Raw genomic sequence first — 25,254 nt, 5'->3', positions numbered from 1 at the left:
TTGAGCATAGAGCCCAACAGGGAGCTTGATCCCATGACCCTGAGATCATGACCTGAGCCAAAATCAGGAATCCGACCCTCAACCAACTGAGCCACTCAGGCACCCCAGGATGAAAATGCTTAATAGATGATATAAGTACCCACCCTTATTCCTCTGGTTCATGGTTCTTTTCCTCTAGAAGACAAAATCATTGCCCAACAGCTCTCCAGAGTGCCCATGAGGCTTGCTTGCCTTCCTGTGAGAAGGCCCTGCATGTTAGACTTATGCCTCCACCTCCTGATGCTTAAAGGAACTGATAAGCTAATACACACACACACACACACACACACAAAACATCAAAAGCTATTAATGCTGAATATATTGTCTAGTAACTGTCATCAAATAAACAGAAATTTAAAGATATATATATATACATATATATATAAAATAATGTGTGTGTGTGTGTATATATATATATATATATATATATATATATATATATAAATAAAGATATATTTAGGACCTTTCTCAACCCTCTTTAAACCATACCTTAAAGAAACCAAATCATGGTTTTCAAGATAGCCAGATCATAGTTTGAATTTCATCTTCTTCACTCTAGTTATGTAATTTGGCTTAATTTGGGACATTACAGAATGAAAAGAAAATGTTAGTGTTCTCTTTGCCTTTTCTTTGAATATATGATTTGCCCTTTTAAAAATCACACAGAATATATTTTACCAAACACAGGTATCAGTTACTAAAAATTATTACATCTGTCAAAATAATTGTCTTATCTATAGTTTTTATTTAATTCAGAGAAGAAATAGTGAATAATTAGGACTGAAATAAAAGCTGCCTTTCTTGTTTTGAATATGAAAGTATTATAAATCAGAATTAGGACATGTATTAGAAATATCAGGACTCTGATATTAGAAATTGGGGATATTAAAGTGACAATGTTGTTCTCTTTTACGAATTTACCTATGTTAGAAGGAAGCAGATATAATCATAACACCAATAGTAAATGTTATATGAAGACATGGAGGAAAAAAGCAACAACCATACCTTGCAAGGTCAGGGAAGGCCCAACCACAATTTTAGCATTCAGATAACTGTCGACAGAGAAGCTGATTTGGGTATGGATATATAAATAACCAAACCAGCTAAAATAAACCGAATCATTTTTTTTAAAAGATTTTATTTATTTATTTGACAGAGAGAGATCACAATAGGCAGAGAGGCAGGCAGAGAGAGAAAGGGAAGCAAGCACCCAGCTGAGCAGAGAGCCCGATGTGGGGCTCAATCCCAGGACCCTGAGATCATGACCTGAGCCGAAGGCAGAGGCTTTAACCCACTGAGCCATCCAGATGCCCCAAACTGAATCATTTTAATGATACAAATTTAAGACTAATTCAGATGACCATAAATCAACTTATGCATATATAGCATAAGCATAGACAACAAATATGAGTACAAGATTATATTAATGACTCATAATTTATTTCAAAGATATATTAATATTGAAATCATATGCATATATACAGGTACTAATTCAAAAGGAGGTAGAAAATAAAGCTGAATAAATTTAAGAGAAAAAATTTTAACATTCAACTCTTTAAAGGGACTAAAACTATAAATGAGTGTTTTACATTATATAAGCACCTTGAAAATATTACTTTTCTCTAAACTAAGAGCGATCGTATCCTTTCAGCAAGACTCTCCTTTCAATATAACAACAGCTATTGAGACCTGCAATTTATTTATTTTAGGCCCAAGAGATATTAACAGATTAAGATTTAAAAACAAATTATTTCTCTTTTCTCCCTTCTTAACACCTTCCTTCCATTTACTCATCCTTTAGTTTACTGTCTGCTGTGATATTATATAGATAAACATAACTCCTTTTTGAGTGAAATACTTCCAACTGTCAAAAGATATGTAAATAAAAACACCAATTGGTAAGACTATTTAACAGAAAACCTGCCACTTTATACTAAAATATTTAAAGTCATGTTTCTCACACCAAAACGAAACCAATTTTTTTTAAAGTAGGCTCAATGCCCGACATGGGAGACCAATGTGGGGCCCAAACTCACAACCCCAAAATCAAGACCTGAGCCATGACTCAGAGATCAAGACCTAAGCTGAGATTAAGAGTCAGTCGCATAATGGAATGAGCCACCCCAAGTGCCCTGAAACTAATTTTTAGTATAATTTTTAAATAAACAATTGCACTTCCTCTTTATGTTTCTTTTGTGACTGTAATACATATATGAAATATTGTACACACTTTCTATATCTTTTAAAATATTTACCTTCTTTATATTGCATAAAATCTCAAGGTCATAGATGATTTACCATGTTGGACTATACCTTAATTTACACTCAAAAGTTAAGGATATTCATGCTCTTAATAGTGACCCTAATAAACTACATTAGTCAATGTTTGAGTATCTTGATCATTTAGTTAAGAGTTCATTTTAAGAAAATATTTGAAAGTATAAATTATCTGCCTTTGTCCCCAGTTTTACATTGTGTCCCCAGTTTTTACACAAAAACAATAATGTTTTTGATTGTAGGGTATAAGGGTTAGGAATAGAGATACACAGAAGATTAAAGGAAGAAGAAGAAGAATTAAAGAAAGAAGATGGATTCATCCAAAGCCTGAGATTTTAAATTCTGGCCTCCAGCTATTCAGTGGAAATATTTCTAACATTTACCAATCCAAAAGAGTGAATTTAAATATTAAGAACATGGGGTGAGCAGAACTTATCTATATAAAGTTATTCTTCTAGACTTATTGAAGAGCTAAGATAAACCATAAGCTGACAAATTCTACCTCTTCATTATTTATCCATTATAACAGCACCTAACTTCTAACTGGTCTCATTCTAAAATATTTCTAAAGTATCTTAAAAATAGAAAACTAGTCATAATAATAGTGGGAATAAATCTTCAAATCTATAAACCATTATAGCCCTAATTATTTCATCAAATCTAGTTAGAGCAATGGTGTAATTTCCTTGAGTTTCTAAGTTTTAGATTTCATTGCATTATAATTAGGGATAGCAAAAGGAACGACCAAAAACTCAGTCTTCACACTAATCAATGAAGAAGCTGAAAAAATTGATTATAATTAACATACCAATAACAAATTTTATAAAAACTAATAGAAAGAAACATATACCAGTTAACTGCTAATTACTTTGTGTAAAATATCTGTACACAATACAGTTTAAAATATGGTGCACTAGAGTATAAAGGTAAGTAAAGAAACATTTTACATTAAGGTAGAGAATGGGAACTACTTTTGTTACAAATTTTTTGTAATTCTTTTCTGACTTTTGAATTTTCTATTAAAGCTGTATTTGAAATTTTATATAAGCCTGTATCTGTATATCTATATACACATATGTATATATAACACATATACATCTATAGATGTGTATATACATAGGTAATTCTTTAATACCTTTAATGCCTAGTAAGAACTCTCCCTACCCCATACCTAATACATTAAAAATTCACCTCATTGCTGGATGGAAATAAACAAACCCTGATTTTGATGTCCAAAAATAAAACACAATAAATAGAGGACTAAAAAAAATCAAGTGCCTCAATTTTATGGATAGGACTAAAATAATAATGCTCATTTAAATGTCTGAATGTTAGATTTGATATCTGATACACAGAAGACTATCATACAAAATTAAATTAAATTAAAATAGTTTTAATAGTTAAAACTTCTTTGAGCAAGTTTAACACAATACAAAAATATAGTCCAACTAGAGGTGAAGAAACAGTGAAACTGATTCACCTTAATCTCTGGTGTCTTCATTTTCACAGGATCTTTCCATAACACAAGGAGGGACCCTGGCAATGTGTTCACATGGTTATGTTATTCGGTAAAATTTGTGAAAGTAAGACATCAGTTAATTCCTCTGTCTCTTATGCTCTGACTTATCCTCTATCACACTTTGTTGGGTGGGACCAGAGCAGCTATGGGCATGCTGGAGACGAAACCAGGAAAAAAGCTAAGGTGGATGTGTATTTAATTTAGGTTTGGTTGGATACATTTATGAGGGGTTTTTTTCCTCTGTTACTTCCAAGTATAGTTAAAGTTTTTTAGCAATACCAATGTAGGAATAACTTTCGGGACTATTCCTGAACGCAGTGGGCAGACTCACCAGGCATCATGAATAAAGGTGCAGGACCACAGGCTGCACCGTACTACGAACATCCTGAACTGTCTGGCCCGGAAGTACGTGCTAGTGGAAGAGAACTGCTAGTGGAAGAGAAGTGGGGCTTTCTCAAATGGAGAATTTGATTCTCTTCATTTCCTATACAAAACAGAAGATCCTTCCTTTCAAAAATATACTTAATAATGCACCATATGTAAATAGGAATGCATCATTTAACTTTCTTACAGTAATGAAAAATTTAGATCAGTGTTCCTACAAAAAGGAGTGAATAACTTTCTCTTTTCGCTCCAGAAAATGTAACAAAATTATTGTCAAAGAAAGAGGCAATCAAAGAGCATGAGACCAAAATATGGTGAGTAAATATGAGAGATCAAGTAGTTAATGAACCTACTGTTATATTTAGAGGGGTGGTGTTCTCAGATGTTAAAATCTGAAATGTGCTTGAAATGATTTTTTACTCATTATGAAAAGTATTCATCTTCCTGTATTTGTAACTTTATATAGTTTCTTCTTGAAGATAGATCCCCAAATTGTATAAGCCTCAGGCCCCAAAACACATGAATCTGTCACATGTACACGGAGAGGTTTACAGTGTGTTTTGCTAATGGATACTTTTTAAAATAACTTTTAAAATGCAGCATGCTGAAAAAGAAAATATATGTAAGAAATATAGCTAAGAAAACTTTTCTACCTGAGTGGTCTCTCTAAATTTTATTATATTTTTGCCTCCATTTCTTAGATACATGATGGATAAATGATGGCAAGGGGAAGAGCAGGGAAGGGACTTATTTGGGGACACAAGACTTTTTTTTTTTAACCTTTCACTTTAACTCTTCAAAGAGTAATGACAATAGACAATAATTTTATCTCTTCATGTACTACAGGATAATAAAAACTATAATGTTAAAGAGGGAGGAAATAAAATGTACAAGTTAATAGCTAATTCATTCGCCACACTAGTTCAGTCCTTGGCCTTTTCTGAGCAGAGACTGCCAATAGTAACAGATTATGTGATGGTTTTGTGATATGTACAGTTCACTTGGGACCAAGAGCAAATGACCAAACTTGAGGACCTGCCTCATAAACTATGGATCTGAAGATCATAGGTCAGATCTTTATGCACTACATAGTCTTCTGGAAGGAATATATCTGCCAAGTGTCCAGAGGAAAAATGAGTACCAAACAAGAGCATTTCAATCACCAGAAGGATAACTGCTACTTTATAGACTATTGTGGGGATAAATGTATTAAAAGTGCTTTGGGCTATTCATAGAAAGGCACCACAGAAATCTATATTATGTTCTGGCTTGCTTCATTCACTCTCTTACATGCAAGGCCTAGTTTTTCTATTTTGTCCATGAATTCATTCAGATTGACGCTCCTGTTAAGTACCAAAACATTTCAGAGAAAGGGTAAAATGAGAACTCAGTGAATTGAGGTAACTCAAGGAGCAGTACATACTCGGAATGCTAGTGTTTTCAAGGATAAGAGATATCCATAAACATAGGACAAAGTCCCTTCCAAAGAGAGTTTATTTAGGTGAATCGCATGTAGACCATGCTGCAGAGCACTCACAGGGTTTTCACTGTGGCTCACTGTCGGGGCACTGGATTCCCCACACCACAGGGTTTAAATAAACTAGTTAGACAGCCTCGGGCTGGTTGCTTCATCTTCCAGACCTGCTTTCTTTAACCTGCCAACAAAAAGAGCTAGAAAGGTAAACTCTAAAGATTCCATGCTGCTCTAATATATTCCAATCGGGGGTCCTGTCCTCTGTCAGGGTGAGTTCCTATTTTTCTATTTTTCTCCATGGAAACATACAAACTACTGGGAAGTTGGCAAAAACAAATATAAGATCCTTCAAGTAAGACTTACGAATCTACTCCCACTCCCTACTTCCGTAATTCTCAGTTTTATTGCCAGACCTTTACAACCTAAAAAAATGTGCCATAACCAGGGAGTGGGTAATGTAAAAATTAAGAATTCATTGTTGGGAATGCTGTGTGATGTAGGAAAGAAATAAGAGGAATCTAGAGTGGTATTTTTAACTAGGAATACTAAATAGTGATGCTAAGCAAAATGGCAAAATTGTCTTGTTTTTCTTACATGGCCTCTTAATTATCTTTCAGTGCCTTACAAGATCTACTTTTCTCCCCAGACATTCCACGTAGTCAATATATCCCTTACTATCTCTGGCTCCCTTTGTTACCAACCTTGTGCCCATTTTGGTCTTCATACTACAGGCATTGCCTCAGGACTCTGGACATACTTTCCTCCTTCCTTTTATGATAGCCTACTCACAGTTATTAATTTTCACCAAGCTATACTAATAAGAACACCTTGATAGCTGTCTCCTTTCTAAAAGTATTTTAATTTAGTATGGGGAAAAAGAAATATATCTTTAAAGATAAAGTAATGGCAAAATCAAAGTGTTAGTGGGACGTATGTGAGATGTTGATTCTCTTTTGGGGGTGGGGGGTGGGGTAAAGGGAAGCTTCTGAGTTTCCAGAATATGACAAGCCACAAGAAGTCACCTATCATATATTTATATGATTTATATCATTTATATCATTTATATCATTTATATCATATAAAGAGAACCTTGTGATGAATGTTTCTAGGGTATAAAAATCAGACTGTTATCAGGACGCTAACCCTGAGGATGAAAGAAAGATAAGACTAAGTATAAATAGGCAGAGTAGAGTCTTTCTGGAGAGTGTCAAATGCACATGCTGAAAACCTTGGATTTTATCCTGTGGAAACGGAATCATTGGAGGTTTATAAACTGCAGAGAGACATGACATAAAAAGCACTATTTTAGCAAAATTTACCCAATGGTGATAAATATACTGGGACAAAGAACAAAAGACTAAACAAAAGAAATCATTTGAGAGATTATTACTATTGCTCAGACTTCAGGAAATGGACATAATGGAATTTATTTAGAAGATAGTAGGAAGAATAAATTGAAAGAAGACTGTGATTTTACACAGAAAATGAAAAAGAGGGAAAGATTTTAACAATCTGGATGACTAGGAATAGTTTAGATCATTGATCAAAATAAAGACTGATTTGGACAAATAAAGAAAAAAAGCACATAAAGAAGAAGAAAAAAAAAAGCCAAAAAGCAAAAGCAATGAACCATGTGAATGCCCTAAATCAGGTCGCATCAAGCCATGAAGATCAAAAATGTAATATACTCAACATAGTGGATACGATTAACAGTCATAAATATCAAGGCATACACCCTTTTGCATGTATATTATGGAAATACAGAGATGGGGAAGGGAGCGGAGAGGAGAAAAGAGAAAGTGGGGTGTCCAACCTAGAAATGAGAGAGGAACATAGTATTTTTAAGCCAAAGAAGTGGTTTTTATTATAAGGATCAAGAGGTATAAAAGTGTGTTCCAGAGAGTTATTATAGGGGTACTTTTTTGATATCATACTTGATCTCCCAACTATTGCTGTGGTATGCCATTGATTAAGGAAAATGCCTTATGAGAAGGATCTCCAAAGATGCTTTCCAACTACACCATATACATGGAGATATATCACACACACACACACACACACACACACATGCTTGCCCATGTGCAGGTACACACTGAAAGACTGCCATTCTTCTCTTACTTCATTACCTCAAATTAAAAGTGTATAATCACATGTTAAGCACAGAATCTCCCCATTTATGATTTTGAGGAGAAAGAGTTGAAAGCAATAAAGGGCTTGGAAGACTTACTGTATTACTTAATTTACACATATTTTCACCTTATAGATTTGTCTTATAGACATGCTATCCATATCAATATGGTATCCATATCAACAGAGAATCAATTATTTTTGTTAAGTTTTTTTTTTTTTTAAGATTTTATGTATTTATTTGACAGAGAGAGACACAGTGAGAGAGGGAACACAAGCAGGGGGAGCAGGAGAGGGAGAAGGAGGCTTCCTGCCGAGCAGGGAGCCCAATGCGGGAAGACGCTTAAAGACTGAGCCACCCAGGCACCCCATGTTATATTAAGTTTTTTAAATTAAGCTACTTTCCTTTCATATAAACATGTGATCTGATACAATTTTGAAAAATAAAGTTGCTGAAACCATTTGCTTCTCTCAAAAAATAAGGAAAGACAATGTTTTATTAATATTAATTGGAGTATAGGGTCTTTTTAAAGAATCTTAAATAACTGAAAACCATTAACTCAGTGTCCATATAAAAACGACCCATTAAAGAAAAAAAATGAAAACATATAAGTGATGATGTGAAAATCATTTCCATAAAATGTTACAAGATTTTAATGAAATTTATAAATTTTCATTTTAGTTTTAAAGTGAATATGTACAAACTATTAAAAGCCATTGTTATAAAATAAAATACATATAGTTATACTTACTCATGAATATATTTCATATCTGTCCTTTTTTATAGTACATTGAAATAAAAAAGTTATATTTTTCACTGATCAGGAAACAATGTATATAATTCTACATAATAACCTATAGCTCTAAACACTATGATATAGTTCTTGAATCTTGGATTTGTATCTGTAACTCTGCTGTTCTCCAGGAGGATCTGTAAAAATGCTGGGAACATTTTAGAGGCAGTATCTTCTAATAAGCCAACAATAGGCCTTTTTCATGTAGCTACCAGTAGGTGGAGCAGACAACATAATTTATTACCCAAGAACAAGGACGGGAATGAAAGTCAGTTTATTTGGAATAAAACAAATCTGCAAATGAGATTTTCTTCAAAGGAAATGTGTCCTATATGTGTTAGATTTACTTTGACTGGTTACTGAATCAAAATAAATAACTTTATTAAATAATCAATCTTCGCAGAAAGATAAATTAAATTTACAAATGGAAGCAATGTTTGCATTTTACTTATTCAAATCAACTAAAATTAGCTTTCTTTTCATAAAACTTTTACAGGGACAAAGATTTTTTTGATGTGTTCATTTAATAAGGGCACTAAACCCAATCCTGTTTTACAGGTGATGGGGTGCATAACAAATAGTATTTTCTGGGAAATATAATTGACTAATCCTATTATGTCTGTAGCAACAAATTAACCTTATTACTACTAGTAAATGGTGATTGATTATTTATGCAAATAAGTTACCATGTTCAGCTTTCTGATTGAAATAAACATATACAAAAGGTGCTTTAATATGACTTGAACTTTTTAATTAATAAAACCCTGAGGGGTCTATTAATTCACTCATTGCAATATTAGTTATTTACTTGTGTAATTCCTATTAGTGCTAACATATTTGCTTGCATAAAGATGAGATACTTAATATCAGTAAAAATCGGGAAAATATTTTAGAACTATTTTAAGATATACACCAGATTTGTTACTAACACCGACTTTGAAACTAGGTTATTAATATGAGTATGTCGGTATATCAGCATAAGAGTCCTAAAATTATTAAAAATTAAATAACAACATAACTTCATTTATTACCTATATATGAATTCACAAATACAATTTTGGCTTAGAAAATCCTTACCTTTTCTAAAGCATTCTTCATCTGAATTAACGTTTTATTTCTACTCACCTAAGTGAAGCTATATTAGACTTATGAAAATTTAATATGAAAATTAATATTCCACAAACTATCATTATGTATCATTATAAATCACTCCTAAATTATTGAAATCACCAAAAAATAGTTCTAAAAAGGCTATTAGTATTATTCCTTTTAAATACATCAGCAGAACTTTTCCTATCCTGATGTACTTATAAAAATTATTTATACTTGAATATTTTATTCCGTAAACTTTCCAATAACTGTATAAATTGAGAGTTAAAAGTGACTTAAGCCTTTAATAACAAATACTCAATTCATATCTGACTTTTATTTTGTACCTAAATGTGTATTTGATATAATTTGAAATCAAAACTCTTAAAACAAGCAATGAAATTAATCTGTAAATATCTTAGTAATGTTTTAAAACCTGCAGCTTAATTTCTTACCCATAGTCAAGTCATGCTGAGAAAATCAGTACTGATACTCAAATTGAAACATGTCTTTCATTCTCTGAGTCTTTCTTAGGTTAGGGAAAGTAAAGATTTTTGTGAAAATAAAACAATAAATGGAATCACAAAATCATAAATATAAGTGGTTGCTAATTTCAATAAGACCACCTATATAAACTGAAATTGAAAGGTGTCAAATTTCTTTCTTGTAAAAGCATTTGTCTGGCATAGACTGAAATCAGAGTGAATACACCTTGTGGTTAAGGATCACATAGTATACATTTGTATGTCCCACTCCTGGTTCAGCATGAGACAGACTGTCAGTACTCAAAATATGTTATCTGGAATAACTGAAGACTTTTAAAGTTAAGATTTATATTCAATCTATTTATTAATATTAGTGTTACATATCTTTGTTTAGGTTAAGGTGAATATTGCATACTTTTGTTTAGGTAAAGATGGTTTATAATTGTGACTTATCAGTTTAAAATTCAACCTTTTTATATCATAATAAAAACGAAGGAATAAAACATTTGAAATTTCTAATACTGCCCCATGGTAAAACTAATTCCCTGACCAAAGTCAACAGATGAGACTAAGATGATACCACTGTTCTATTTCAGTACCAAAAAAAAAAAAAAGTTTGCTTTGGGAATAGAAGTGTCTGCATAGGCTCAAAGGGTTGTATTTTATCTCCAGTTATCTGTGATCAAATATGAAGATCACTGTGACAAAATAAATAGACCAACTTGTCAGAACCAAAGGAAAATCTCTGATATATAATATTCCTCTCCAAAGAAAGGGATTTAAGAACATCATTTCCCCTCTGTTGCCCTCAGGTCTGTGAGGTCAGTTGTAAAATGGGGGAGGGGAATATTGGGCAAAGATCACTATAAATATTTCTAACTAATCTTCATTAATAATTAAAGCAAAGAAATGAGAAAATGAACGCTTCCAACAACTAAGACAAACAGAAGAAAATGTATAGAATCTTCGTTTATCTTTTAATTATTTTTAAAAAATATTTTATTTCTTTATTTGGCAGAGAGAGAGAGAGAGAGAGAGAGAGAGACTGAGCACAAGCAGGCAGAGGGAGAAGCAGGCTTTCCACCAAGCAGGGAGCCTGACATAGGGTTCAATCCCAGGACCCTGGAATGATAACCTGAGCCGAAAGTAGACACTTAACTGACTTAGCCACCCAGATGCCTCTTGATAGGTTAAATTCTAATAATAGGACTGTTATCATTTACTGGAACACTAAGGGCCCGATAGTATTTTAAATATATTATATTCAATTCTCGTAAGGTTCTTTCAAATTGTAGAGTGAAACAGAATTCCAGGTGTCTTCTGATATTTTACCCTAAGTGGGAGAGCCTGGATGCCAACTTAGCTCTGATGTCAATGCCCATACTGTTTCTACTGTCATAGCACCTCAAAAACAATCATTCTATTGGATGCCAAGGATTTCTAGAAACAAGAGATCAGTTTAAGTTTACATACATGGACATTACCAGCAGTCTGCAACGTATAAACAAGGAGGAAAATGGGCTAGGCCATTGACAGCTTGTATTTGTTAACACAAACACACCTAAAACACAGTGGTAGTATTAAAAACTCATTAAGATCCAGGAGTCAAGTCACATGGTCAAGTTTGTGAAATAATTTGTTAAACTAGGTGTTTAAATTTAAACTAAAATGAAATCAAAATAAAGAAATTGTGCATATAAAGTATCTACCATACTCTGTGGCACATGGTAAGTACTACATGGATATTTGCTATTTCATTACTTTAAAAAAAAATTTTTTTTTTAAGATTTTACTGATTTATTTGAAAGAGAGCACGAGCGGGGTGAGGGGCAGGGGGAAAGCAGGCTCTCTGCTGAGACGGCCCAATGTAGAGCTCGATCCCAGGAGTCCAGGACTATGACCTGAGCTGAAGGTGGATACCTAACCGACTGAGCCACCCGGTGCCCCCTGCTATTCTAGTATTTTTATTAGTAAAATAACTTAGTCTTTATGGACATTCTAAAATTTTCCTCTATGAACCCGATATCTAAATACCCTGGATAAAAACAAATTAATAAATGTTTCTGTTAAATCTGATTTCACCACTTAAAAAATCATTTCTGCCGTTACACTACCCATCATATAAGTATAAACAGCGCAATTAGACCTCAGAATAAGAAGATTCAAAGTATAAAAGGGATTCAGAGTTATCAAAATAAATAACTGTACCCAATAATTACTATCAGGTTTAAAGAATTAAAGGATATATTATGCCTCCTTTAGTTTCATCAAAATGAAAATTACCAATAACTAAAGTTAAAAAAAAAAAGAACTCCTTATGTGATTCTACATCTAGAGAAGTGTAGCCCACCAATTATACAGATAAATTTTTTACACTGTTATGAATTTATAATTGAAACTTGAAAATACCTCAATTTTTTAATTTATTTAATTTTTTTGTTGTCGTTTAAAGATTTTATTTATTTGATATAGAGAGATACAGCAAAAGAGGGAACATAAGCAGGGTGAGTGGGAGAGGGAGAAGCAGGTTTCCCGCTGAGCAGGGAGCCCACCGGGGCTCCATCCCAGGACCTTGGGATCATGACCTGAGCCGAAGGCAGATGCTTAACACTGAGCCACCCAGGTGCCCCCGACTTTCTATTTCTTAAGTTGTCTTTCTTGCCTAAGTATTTAGAATCTGAAGACCTCCATCTGAGTAGCAGACCTATTATTACTAGTTTTGTGTCTATAAATCAGTATCATAATTTTCTGTTTCAGTTTTCTTATCTGTTAAATGGAATTAACTCAGCTATATAAATACTAAGTAAACACTAAGATAGTTATCATTATTGAAAGTATTATTAATTAGCCTACCAAATAGAGCTAGAAGTGCAGTTCTCTGTCCTAAATGTACATGGCCAGTCCAGTACTTAATGTTTTTGAATTTGGATGCCTCGAAGCAGGACACTTAATCTCAGGAAACACCCTCCATGACCCTCCACCACAGAACCGGACTTGACTTGCCCAAGTCTGAGACATCTGAATGTGTGACTCCAGCTGGAACTCTAAGACTTAACTTGAAAGTCTATGAGAAAGAATAAAAACCCACAAATTGCTAGTTTCCTGCCTGAAGCTCAATTAACAAAACATACTTCAACCCCTAAATTCATGTTGCTTTTTTTTTTTTTTTTAGATTTTATTTATTTATTTGACAGAGATCACAAGTAGGCAGAGAGGCAGAGAGAGACAGAGAGGCGGGGAAGCAGTCTCCCTGCTGAGCAGAGAGCCCCATGCGGGGCCCCATCCCAGGACCCTGGGATCATGACCTAAGCTGAAGGCAGAGGCTTTAACCCACTGAACCACCCAGGCGCCCCATTCATGTTGCTTTTTAACCATATTTCTTTGTGAGCAGAATATTCTATAGGTCAATGTATTTTTTCCTCAGCAACTAGCAACTACGGCACAATCTGAGGCACTAAAATTTTACCATTTATAAGAAAATCATTCTAAGTATTCCCAATTCCACATTTGTATCTCAGTAAGAAGATGCAATTGCTGAAGCAGGTTTGTTCAAAGCTTTACTTGAAAACGTGCATCAAAATTTAGAAAGGGTGCAACAATGGCTCTAATCTCAACATTAGCTCAAGTAAGAGAGAAAACCTGAAAGCGACCTCAGTTTAATAACTTCTTAGTTCTTGATCAATTCGCGAAACAACAATAAGCCACTCAGAATGGGTTTCAAAAGCGAGGTTATGCCCTTCGTGTTGTGTTATCACAGTGGCAGATCACACTGCTGACTTGGACCTTTCTGCCGGCATCCCAGCCGCTGCCTCTATGAAGCTGCTGTCGCAGACGAGTCATGGTGCCTGCGCGCACCTACACAGAAGCACAAAATTGAACTCGAAGTAGTGTCTCTGTGATATCTTTTCAACAAGTCATGTCCCATTCAGCCTGCTACTTTATCTCTGTCAGGCTAGGGGCCCAAGTGGTTTACGGGAGCTGTCAGGGACAGGTAGACCAACCTGCTTTGTGCTGAGGAGGTAATGCATCTTTCGGGCTTGGTAATCTCTTTCCTTCTCTTCCCTTTCGAGGTCGGCCTTCTTCTCTTCTCTTTCTTTCATCTCTGCAAACTCCTCCAGTGCCTCCCTGCATCAAAACAATCTGCAGTTATTTATGATACTAAAAATCTGCTAACATTTTCCTTCTTCCACTGATGATAATCAAGTAAGTTTTTGAGGCTACCATCACCCACATCCATCAAAATCAGTGGTATAATCGATCTTACCTGCACATTCCTCTGAATCTTTGCAATCTTTAAAAAGCATTTAAGTGATTTTTCAGTGGTTAAATTTTTTTAAATCAAATATCTACATATTATAACTAATTCAACAGCTGAGGAAATATATCAAGTGCAAAGGAAGTGAACAACTACATTGCCATTTTCTTTGGTTGAAGATTAGCTATTTTGGACGTACCTAAATATCCCAAGAAAATGTCTGAGCTACTGATTTCCTTTAAATTTTGATTTCATGTTTACAAATCTCTAATCATTTATTTTGTATACTAATGGGCTAATTTTGAAAATGTGATGGGTTTTATATATATACTTAATTTAGTTTACTCCAGTTAATAGTTCAAATAATACCAACATGTATTATCCTGCACTTGAAAGGTGATTTTGTTCAGTTATAGAGATAATTAAAATAAAAGCTAAGCTAGGTGAACAAGTTCATGGCTTTCTAGGTATAATAAATTCTATTAAAATAATGAAAATTTCATCATTTGAGTGTGTATATTTAAGAAATTTAAACAAAAAAAACAAACTTGTAAAATATACTCTGCAAAAAAACGCCTGTAAATAGAATAAGATATTATCAAATATGGAAAAAGAATCTTTTATTTTCACAGAACAAATTTAACTATTCATGTTAAAATAATGTTTTGAAATTATACATTATTCTTTTTAAAAAATAGATAATGCAACTTGGTGTCCAGTTCTTTAAGTAAAATTTTAAGCAGATCATCGAGCATTTCCCCTAAAGATATCAAGGGAAAGTAGAGGGAAAGATTCCAAAATTTAAAAAAAAAAGATTCTCATTTCTACTTCAATGTCTAGAAATATTTTTGTTGCAATTTTCTGGTAAAGGCTACTAATACAATACTTCATACAAGGTTACTTATGAAACACACTGACGTTTAAAAATCGCCACGCTATGCTATTGCAGCAGAGCAATTTTTTTCAACATAAGATTAAATTGCAAAATAAATGAATTACTTGGAGTGGCATGGCCCTCATTTTGCCACCCTTCTCTTGAAAATTGCTTATTAATATGAAAAAAGGAGTCAGAAAATAGCCTGTTTTACTTTATGCATAGTATTTTGGGGGCTTCTGCGCCCACAGAGCTGAGCTAGCTGCACATTTAGATTGTGTTGGCGAGCTGGTACAATGACCTTTCTGACCTGCATCTCAAGGCTATTATTAATCGCTAAGTAACCTCGTAAAGCCAAACAAATTTGTTTCCATTGAAAGGATCTCTATCTGTGTCCGAGAATTTGTTCTGTACCAAACAAACCTCATTAACTGTGTCCATTTTTGACAAAGAACCAGGAGTTAGAAGGATTGGTGACCTTTCTTTGTCCTTAAGGTACAAATTTCAAGGCAGGTACATATGAATAAATGAGAATTTTTACCAGGAAAAATAACAATCACATGTTACATAAAAAACTGAATACATTATTAATTTTCATCTTTACTTTTAATATTATGTAAAAAATGTTTCTATAATTCCTCTCATAAGTCTTAAAGATAATTTAAAATAACCAGTGAATTGCCTCTATAAGGATAATTACTCAGATATGCATGTATCCAATTTTATGTCATTCCAAAGATAAGCACAGTAATTTTCCAAGCAATCACAAAAATAAAAAAAAAAAATCTACAAAGACGTTTGTGTTCTATAAATAATTTAATGAATAAGAAGAGACCTTACATAAGAAAGAAAAAAGTATCCAATATAATTGCACACACACATGAACAGGTAAACTGCAAAGAAGTAATATGGCTTGGATACAAAATCAAAAGTGTAAATTATTTGATGTAGTAAAAACAGTCCATCTTCTGGATATGGAAATGTAAACTAAAAATAGCATGTATTCAGGGAGCTTGACAAGGAAAGCAAAAACTGAAAGATAAGTAAAAGAATGTCAGTTTCCAGTATGTAAAGAAAACACACAGTAAACCCAGAAGGAACTGAGAAGCCCTAAAAGTAAATCCAAAAAAGTTTGACAAAACATTAGAAAAATTAATCTGTGGTAGTCTCAAAACACAAAAGTAATTAATTAAATAAATTTGTACAATTTTTTAAAAAAGCCAATCTATGTTCTTGATTTATTGCCATACTTGAGAGTGTACAGATATACTGAACATCACAATTATATTCATGTCAAATACTCTTTGTTTAATGACCAAGTAGGAAGAGCTGAATAAATTTTTATCCCTGATATACAAGTTTTTGTTACATCAATAGCAATGAAGAGATGTCTCACTGTAAAGGATACAATAAAAAATTATGATCCCATTAAGGATTAAATGATAGAAACTGTTCGAACTAGGTTTCTTTATAAAATTATAAAAATTATCGATTTTTTATCTAGGGAATTTTTTTTAATGCAGTACTTCTAAAACAGTTAATTTTTTCCCAAATAATTCCAGGTTGTTTTCAATATATTTTTTCATTTCAGTCATATATACTGTCTTACTTCTATCCTTATAACACGATCCTGTGATATATATGGGATAGTTACTAATTACCTTATTTTACAAATATGGTAACACATGAAGAGATGTGATGTATTCTGAATAACAAATCAGTTAATGGTAGAAATGGAATTAGGATCCTTAGATTTACAGTTTCTCTAATTGCAGATCAGGCTGTAGTCATCCTGATACAAGAAATATTATGCAGAAGATATTTTTTATTGAATGAAGCACATACATTTTTTATTATGATCCTGTTTTCTACTACATAGCTAAAGAAACCTGGGTAAGTCTCAGGTCTTCCTGTATCACTTTTCATATATATAAGTTATCTGGTGACACTAGTTTAAAAATAAAGGTAAAAATTACCAAAACTTTTGTAAAGTCTTTCATATTCAATATAGTTTGCTAATGTTAATGATATTTATAATGTTAAAATATTTACATATTCTAATTATGACAGCAATAATAAAACTAAAAATAGCTACTTGGAAGCAATACAGTGGAATGGTTCACAGCATGAACTCTGAAATGACACCTGGTTATAAAGTCCGCTGTGCTACTTACTAGCTGATTAATATCTGAGTCTCAATATCCTCGTCTATAAAATATAAATATATTAGTATCAGTGTCGTCTTCATCAAGCTATTGTGAGGAACAAATACATTAATCTACATAAAGTAATCAGAGTGGGGCTGCCACACAGGTAGGCCCTACACGGGTGTTAGCTATATACTGAATTTTCACTCTAAGCCATGTTCTAGACTACTTCCTTTATCAACTCAACTGGATACCAATCTTTTCTACTTTCTCAACTCCCTCAACGATCTATTCTTTTCTCTCTTCTGATCAATGTGCAATTTGTGGATAAAATCCAGGAAGCAAAGTATGGAATCTGGTTTTCTAAGAGGCAGAGAGACATGGCTGGTAGGAAACATGAAAGGGAAGAGAGCCATGCAAATAAATGTAACTTTTTTCCATCACTGCTACGAGATCTCCTTGCAAACCCGTGTGGCTAATGGAGAAGGCAGTGCATACCTGGTGTACCTTGTTGGGTCACTATGGGACTCCATAGGAAGTGGTGACCATGGCAGCAGGAGCTTACCGTAACCCATTCCTCCCCTCCCTCCAGGACCAATGTATGAGTAGCCATGGGAGAATGGCTGCCCGGTCTCAGGTTTTGTCACATTCTCCCTCCAGCCTGCATCCAGTGACTGGTGATTGAGGGAATACATAGGCCCAGAGCCTTTGTCTCACTTTGGGTCCACTCCGAAGACCCATCCACATTCTGGGCTTCCAGCGACTGGCTAATACTTCTGATGCAGGTCAACTTCTCTACCACCTTATTGATGTTATTCCCCAAAGGCCCCCCCAATACAATCCTGTACCAAACCATTGCACTCAGAGTCTGTTTCAATCTCTGACACTTCACTCCCACTTTTCCTCATCCTCACTGCCCTGAACAGTAATATAAAGTATTATAAGTTTAATAAAGTATTATCAGTTTAACAAATAAAGTCTTACCAGTTTTATCCTACACTTACATTTTATTTCCAAGAGGTTCCTGTCTAAAACATACACATTACCACTTTTAATCCTTTTACAATCCAGTAAGGAAGTATTATCACTCCCATTTTATAGATTAGGAAATGAGAGTCACAGAGGTTAAACCACTGTCCAAACTCCCAAACTAGAAGGTGAGAGTTAGAATTTGAATACAGGTCTCACACCAAAATTCATCCCTTTATGCAAAATACTATACTCATATCACACATTTTGCCCAAATCCAATTGAACAACATAAGTTTGAACTTGCACAGGTCCACTTATATGCAGATTTTTTTCAACAAATACATTACAATATGACAAATGTATTTTCTCCTCTTTTATATAATTTTCTTAGTAACATTTTCTTTTTTGGGCATCTGGGTCACACAATCAGTTGAGTGTGTGACTCTTGGTTTCCACTCAAGTCTAATTTCAGGGGTCCTGGGTTGAGCCCAGCATCCAGCTCTTGGGTTCAGCAGGGAGTCTGCTTGGGTTTCTTTGTCCCTCTTCCTCTGCCCCTTCACCCTGCACCATACAAATGTGTGTTAATCAACTGTTTATGTTACTGGTAAGGCTACCAGCCAACAGCAGGTATTGGTAGTTAAGTTTAGAGGGAGTCAAAACTTATATGTATATTTTCAGCTATACAGGGAGTCAGTGCCCCTAACTCCCACATTGTTCAAGGGTCAACTATATTTTGCCATTGTTTGATTTTCTTATGCATTTCAAAATATGATACTAAAAAATTTTATAATTTTTATCTTCTCATCTTTGTAGGTGCAGAACCCAAGAACAAAAATCTCTATTCTTTTCTCTAAAAAGGTTTCATATGGGTCACCTGGGAGGCTCAGACGGTTAAGCAGCTGCCTTCAGCTCACATCATGCTCCCAGGGTTCTGGGATAGAGGCCCACATCAGGCTCCCTGCTCAGCTGGCAGTCTGTTTCTCTCTCTGGCTGCCACTCTCCCTGCTTGTGCTCTCTCTCTGTCTGATAAATCAATAAATAAAATCTTTAAAAAAATAAAAAATAAAAAGTCTTCATAGATCACTTCAATGATAACTAATCTCTTGCTGTTGTTTCCACTTTCAAAATCCTTTTATATGTCTGTTACATTCTACAATATATTATAGCTGCATACATGCACAACTTTTTGCCTTCTGCCCACCAAGTCCTGACTGAGGTCCTGAAGGTCAGGATTACAGTTTATTCATTAATGTGTCCCTCCCAAAGTATTAGGTCTAATATCTGGTATAAACTAAGTGCTACTATTCTTTTTAACTATTTTGCAGTTGACTAGTTGTACAATTCATCCCTTCTGATGGTTTAATTAGAAGAGATAAGAAGCCACATTGAGAAAGCCTCTCTTGGGAAGGAGGGAAGAAACAGGATTCTGGCTCTTTACCTATAAAGTGGTTCTCAAAGTGTGGTCTCTGGAAAACAGCATCAGTTTCATTTGGGAAGTGTTGGAAATGCACAATCTCAGGCTCCACCCCAGACCAACTCAGAAATCCTGGTGGGTGGGACCCTGGGGCACTCTCTTGCCTGCTAAAGTTTGAGAAGCATAGTCTGCAGCAATGAAAATTATCAATTCTGTTGAGGAATTAAGATGATTCAATTCTACTCACTAATATGACATCATAAAGAGATGCCTTATAGTCAGTTAGGAATTTTAATATGAGTATCACCATATAAGCTAAAGCACAGAGAAATACTACAAAGGAGACATGATATGTACACAATATTTTCATAGAAATCATAATTTTGGCAGAGAAATACAAAAACAGAGATTGTTTTAAAATTATAAATGACCAAAATTTCAGAGGGAACTGGTAATAAATAATATTACATAATCTCTCAAATAAAAACAAAATGTCATCATCTGTGACATCTTTAAGAAAAAATGATTCTAAGGAAATGGATTCAAACAATTCTCCAGAGTCCTCACTCTGTTTTGATGGGAAATGAAGTCAGTGATGTGCAAGAAACCTTCAAAAAAAAAAAAAAAGATAAGTTGAAAAGCATTACTTTCTGCTGTGGTATATTATGACAGAAGAGTATTTTAGTTAAGTTTGTTGAATGCGCTTTGTTTTCTCTTTCATAATTATCTGCTCTCAATATGTCCATATTAATTTAACCAAATAAATAGACAATAAAAGAAAAAAGGGCAGCAAAGTCTAGAATATAACACAAATATTAACCAGGAAGCCAATTACATGCTTGGACCTGGTGTGTGACATTCAAAACAATTTGGGGACTGATAAAACCTTGGAACAGATACTCCGGAAGTCAGAAAAATACCCAAAACATTTGCATTAGAAACAAAAGCTTCCCTTTAAGTCAGTCAAAGCATTTAAACAACTTGTTTTGTCTAACTGGGGCCCTGGACCTGTTGGACAGGCACTGCCAATTTCATTCAGGCAGCATTTTACAAAGGGAAAATACAGTTTAAAATTAAGGACTGTGTAGCACACAGTCATTCATATTCAAGCACTCAGGCTGCTCCTGAGCTCCATGCCTTACTCTGAAACCTGCAGTTGAGACTTTAACATTCTGAAAAGACTTACAAGAGTCCTCTCAGAAAATATTTTTAGCAACTCTTGAAAATCCTTTGTTCCTGTATAGATGAATTTCTCTTCAAAATGCCTAAGCTACTTGAAGAATGAATACCATGAAGAACATTAACACTCATTTGTTTATTCAGTCAACTAGTCACAAATATGTTTAAGATATTAAAAGAAATAAAAAGGTGTAAAGGCCAATCCCTGCCTTCAAGCAACTTACAAATAAAATAACAGATAACCAACTAGACTACAGACAGAAAATGAAGAAACACGGAGGCAGAGCTTAAGCTTGGAGAAATCAGAAAAGGCTTCCTGGAGGTGGCAGCACTAGGAACTGAACTAAAGGGTTGGGAGAAAGGAGCATGGGGAGGAAAAGAGGCTGGATTACTCACAGGAAACTATGGCTACCTTTGGTAGACGTGGTCCATCAACAGCAAAGTGGGGGAAAAGCACTTTAGAGTAGAAGAAAAGTTTCCTGACCTAGGGTGAATGCACTCTCTAAGGGTAATGCTAGCAAATTTGTACTCTATAGATGAGATATTTTGAGAATGAAAAAGGTAAAAAAGAAGATAATGGTCGATGTTATAAAATTACAATACCATGACTTCACTCTGATCATAAAAAAGGATCACCCAATTGCTCCATTATTTCATTTGCCTACTTTGCATGATTTTAAAAAGCAATAAGACTCCATTCAAAGATCATTCATGAAAATCAGTTTTTTTTTCTTCTTCTGGCTCCTCTGAATAAACTTAGTTGAAAAGAATTTTTTCATGTAGTATTCTTTCTAAATATATGCACATATTTCACTGAAAAATTATTTTCTTTTCACTGTTCTGGATGGTTGCTGTAAAAGGAAGTAAAATTTTATATCATATATATGATGTCAAATAACTTGGAGTGACACTGAGCTAAGTACAACAGTAGGTGTAACAATAAAATGTATTTACATAGTGCATTATTTTCAGAAGCTCCAAGTGCTTCACAGACATTAATTCAACTTCACAACATTCCACTGAGGTTGGTAAGGGGCAGGTATTATTAACAAGGTTCCTGTTCTTCTTTGTGAAATGAAATGACTTTACAGATGGTGACTTTGAGACACAGCATGGGGGCTTTCCTGCATAAGGGTAGATCAAGGCACATTGCATTTTCTCTCCTTTGTGTATCTTCGCAGTGATTCAGCTGTGAAGGTGTATCAAGCTTCTGACTTTTTGTTTGGGGGAGAATTTAGAGTTGAGGTAGCTAAAAGAATGGCAAGATCTTATTTACTTTGTGTTCACTCAAAAATCACACATTGTCTCTCTTTTATTTAAAATGTGTTAACATCATTTTAAAGCAAAAATAATTGCTGATGCTTTTGCATGTAGTACACTCAATACTCAATCCAGGCACATCTCTGAATTAATCAGGGTTGTCTCCTAAAGCAATACAATAAGACAGGACGAGGTCAACATATTTTAAAGAAGTATCACATATAATAGTATACTACATATAATTTCAGAAAATTATCTGAGTTTTAGAATACTGCTTATTGACCAACTTATCTTAAAATCAGTCTAAGAAGTCAAAGCAGGAGAGTATCCAGATTTATGAATCATCGCCATACAAGTGTTAGCTGAAATACCAGAAGAGGAAGTGATTGTCCAGAGCACAAACAGCAAAAAGGCAAATGCATCAAAGAGAGAAAATTAATATTCAAGATCAGGCAAATAAATGCAAATACACAAATAAACAAAGATGAAACCATTAGAAAAGTAGAAAGGAAACCAGGAGAGAGTGGCCTTACAGAATCTAAGCTGTAAGAGATTAGAGAAAAAAAAAGGATCAACAGTGCCTTATGCTTTAAAGAACCCAATAATATGAAGGCCCAAAAGCCTACTGATAGAATTAAAAATAACTTTTTGGCAATAACTGCATTTTCTCAGTACCTTTTCTCAATAACTTAAACATATCCTCAAGTACTGAGTGAAAAAATTTGTACAGAAATATATCAAGTACCAATCTGATTTCCACTAAATACATTCTCAATCAACAATATTAACAATAGCTTTACCAGTCTTTATCACAGAATTAAAAAGGAAAGAGAAGGAACTCTCTTCCACCCATCTCATATCAAGAGCTCAGGATCTCAGCTAGGATAAGTGAGGGATAAGAACTTTTCATCCATTCCTCTAAGTTGTACTAAAACCACAAAACAACATATTTTAGTTCCTTGCTTTCAAATGAATAATAACTTAATGCTATACTCTGGCTTTTTTTTTTTTTTTTAATATCACCACAAAAAAGAGACGCTTGAAATTCAGAAGGCTTTTTTTCCCATTTAAAATAAAAAGTTACTGAAGTCACTGTTCATTACATTACCAGTGTATCCTACCGAAGATTTGAATGTGAAATTCCTTTTTTATCAGGGCTGGAAAAAGCTGTTTCTTAGCATATGCGTATTTTTTTTTACATTTTCACCATGGGACATACTTAACTAATCATATTTCCTGATCGATCACCCCAAGATAGTTATCATTCTGTATTTTCCTTTACTGTGGTCTTTATTTCTTTTATTCTTTTTTTAATGTAACTTTTGTAAACTGCCTAAAATTCATTGTGTAAAGAGTTAAATTTGAAAAAAATTAAATACGTATATATAAAGAAATTATATCCAATGGAATAAGCTTTTTCCTTTTATTAATCCTACTTCAGGAATGAAGCTTTTTATTCTTTTTATATATTTGGTTTAGAAAATTTTTTGAAATAGCAATACATTAAAGGTAATACATTCCTGTTAAAAATATAGTATAGGGAAAAAAAAGAATATTAAAAATATAGTATATGGAAAGATGAGTGGGTATCAGTCCATAAAGTGATTATATCAATTATGTCATTAATTACTAATTACAGATACGTAACAAACTGTTTCTAAAGCAAAGAATATGCACTGTATTTTAGACACTCTAGTGTGTTTTTATCTAAATTCTACCAAATTAATTGCTATACTAATCGTATCTTTACATATAAAATTATTCTACAGAGAAAAAGTCACATGTACAGCTAACATTACAGATTAATTTGGTTCTTGAAAACGAAAATGTTGTTTTCTTTACATCTCAGGTTATTCCTTACTAAAAGAGCCTGTCATCTAGATACAATTAGATAAAGCCAAACCACTATCATTTAGTTGGCTGAGATCAGAATATTATACTTTTAAAATGAGGTTTGTTGAAATGTTATCTTTAGGTAATCATATTTATTCTCCTTATTTACACAATACAAATGGTTTTCTACTTATGTCCTTGAAATAGTGAACAGGGACACCATAGTATGAAAAAGTGGCCTAGCTGCTGGAGTTCATAAATTTTGTTCAGCTTTGGATGAGTTCAAAGAATTGCCATGTAAGAAAAGCCTTACAGAGGGAATTTATCTGATTATGGCAGTAATAATTACCCAGCTGTTTATTGCAGATAGAGAAATAATTCATGTAGGCAATAGGCCGTGGTGGCAATGACACTCTGCATTTAGTAAATATGCAAACTGTTCACTTCTAATTAACCAAGCTAGAGGATGCCCTTATTAAATGTATAAACTAAAAGTGCCTTCCTGACAAGTGATGAATTGTTACAATGCACAAACTCTTGCCACAGAATTATTGGAGTGAACTTGGGGCTTAACTTCATTAAGAGATCTTGTGGGATAGTTAAATGAGGATGGACAGCGTAACAAGGCTTACCTGACAGCCAATGATATGTTAGAGCTTAATGGAACTGCACCTTTTCTTCTGTCCTACTTGGTTCAGATTCACAATAGATAAAGTGTGAAACTGCAAAGTTAATTTGAGTTCAAATAATAAAAATAAATGAAACAACATGACAACCCATTTATGGAGGCTACCTGACAGTTTACCTACCAAACAAATCTACAAAACAGCCAGTTTTTATGATTCATATATCTCTCATATAACTAAAATAGATGTATCTACTACTCTTTTCATTAGCTTAAAATAATATGGTTAGTAAAAATAAATGATTTTTATTGACTAGCTTTAAAATAAAATGTATTTTCAAAAGGAAATGGATGGGCTTTATTGAAGAACATAAATACATTACAGAAATTACTTTTAATATTGATTCTGAATGGGGCTCCTGGGTGGCTCAGTGGGTTGAAGCCTCTGCCTTTGGCTCGGGTCATGATCCCAGGGTCCTGGGATGGAGCCCTGTGTCACGTGTTGGGA

At 33.9% G+C, this 25,254-nt stretch overlaps 1 protein-coding gene across 1 annotated transcript in view; it reads right to left on the bottom strand.

Moving 5' to 3' along the window:
* The window catches only part of LOC111151113 (spermatogenesis associated 17), a 182,653-nt gene that overhangs the window by 97,687 nt on the left and 59,712 nt on the right, over positions 1-25,254 (bottom strand). Inside the window, exon 6 of the mRNA XM_022508896.1 lies at positions 14,190-14,313. Coding sequence (XP_022364604.1) covers positions 14,190-14,313 — 124 coding nt within the window. The remainder of the gene's footprint in view (positions 1-14,189; positions 14,314-25,254) is intronic.

This window comes from Enhydra lutris, unplaced genomic scaffold (assembly GCF_002288905.1).
Source record: "Enhydra lutris kenyoni isolate GAN:26980312 unplaced genomic scaffold, ASM228890v2 scaffoldscaffold25, whole genome shotgun sequence".
Taxonomy (NCBI): Eukaryota; Metazoa; Chordata; class Mammalia; order Carnivora; family Mustelidae; genus Enhydra; species Enhydra lutris.
Note: the sequence above shows the minus strand (reverse complement) of the source record. Positions and strands in the feature narration are given on the sequence as shown.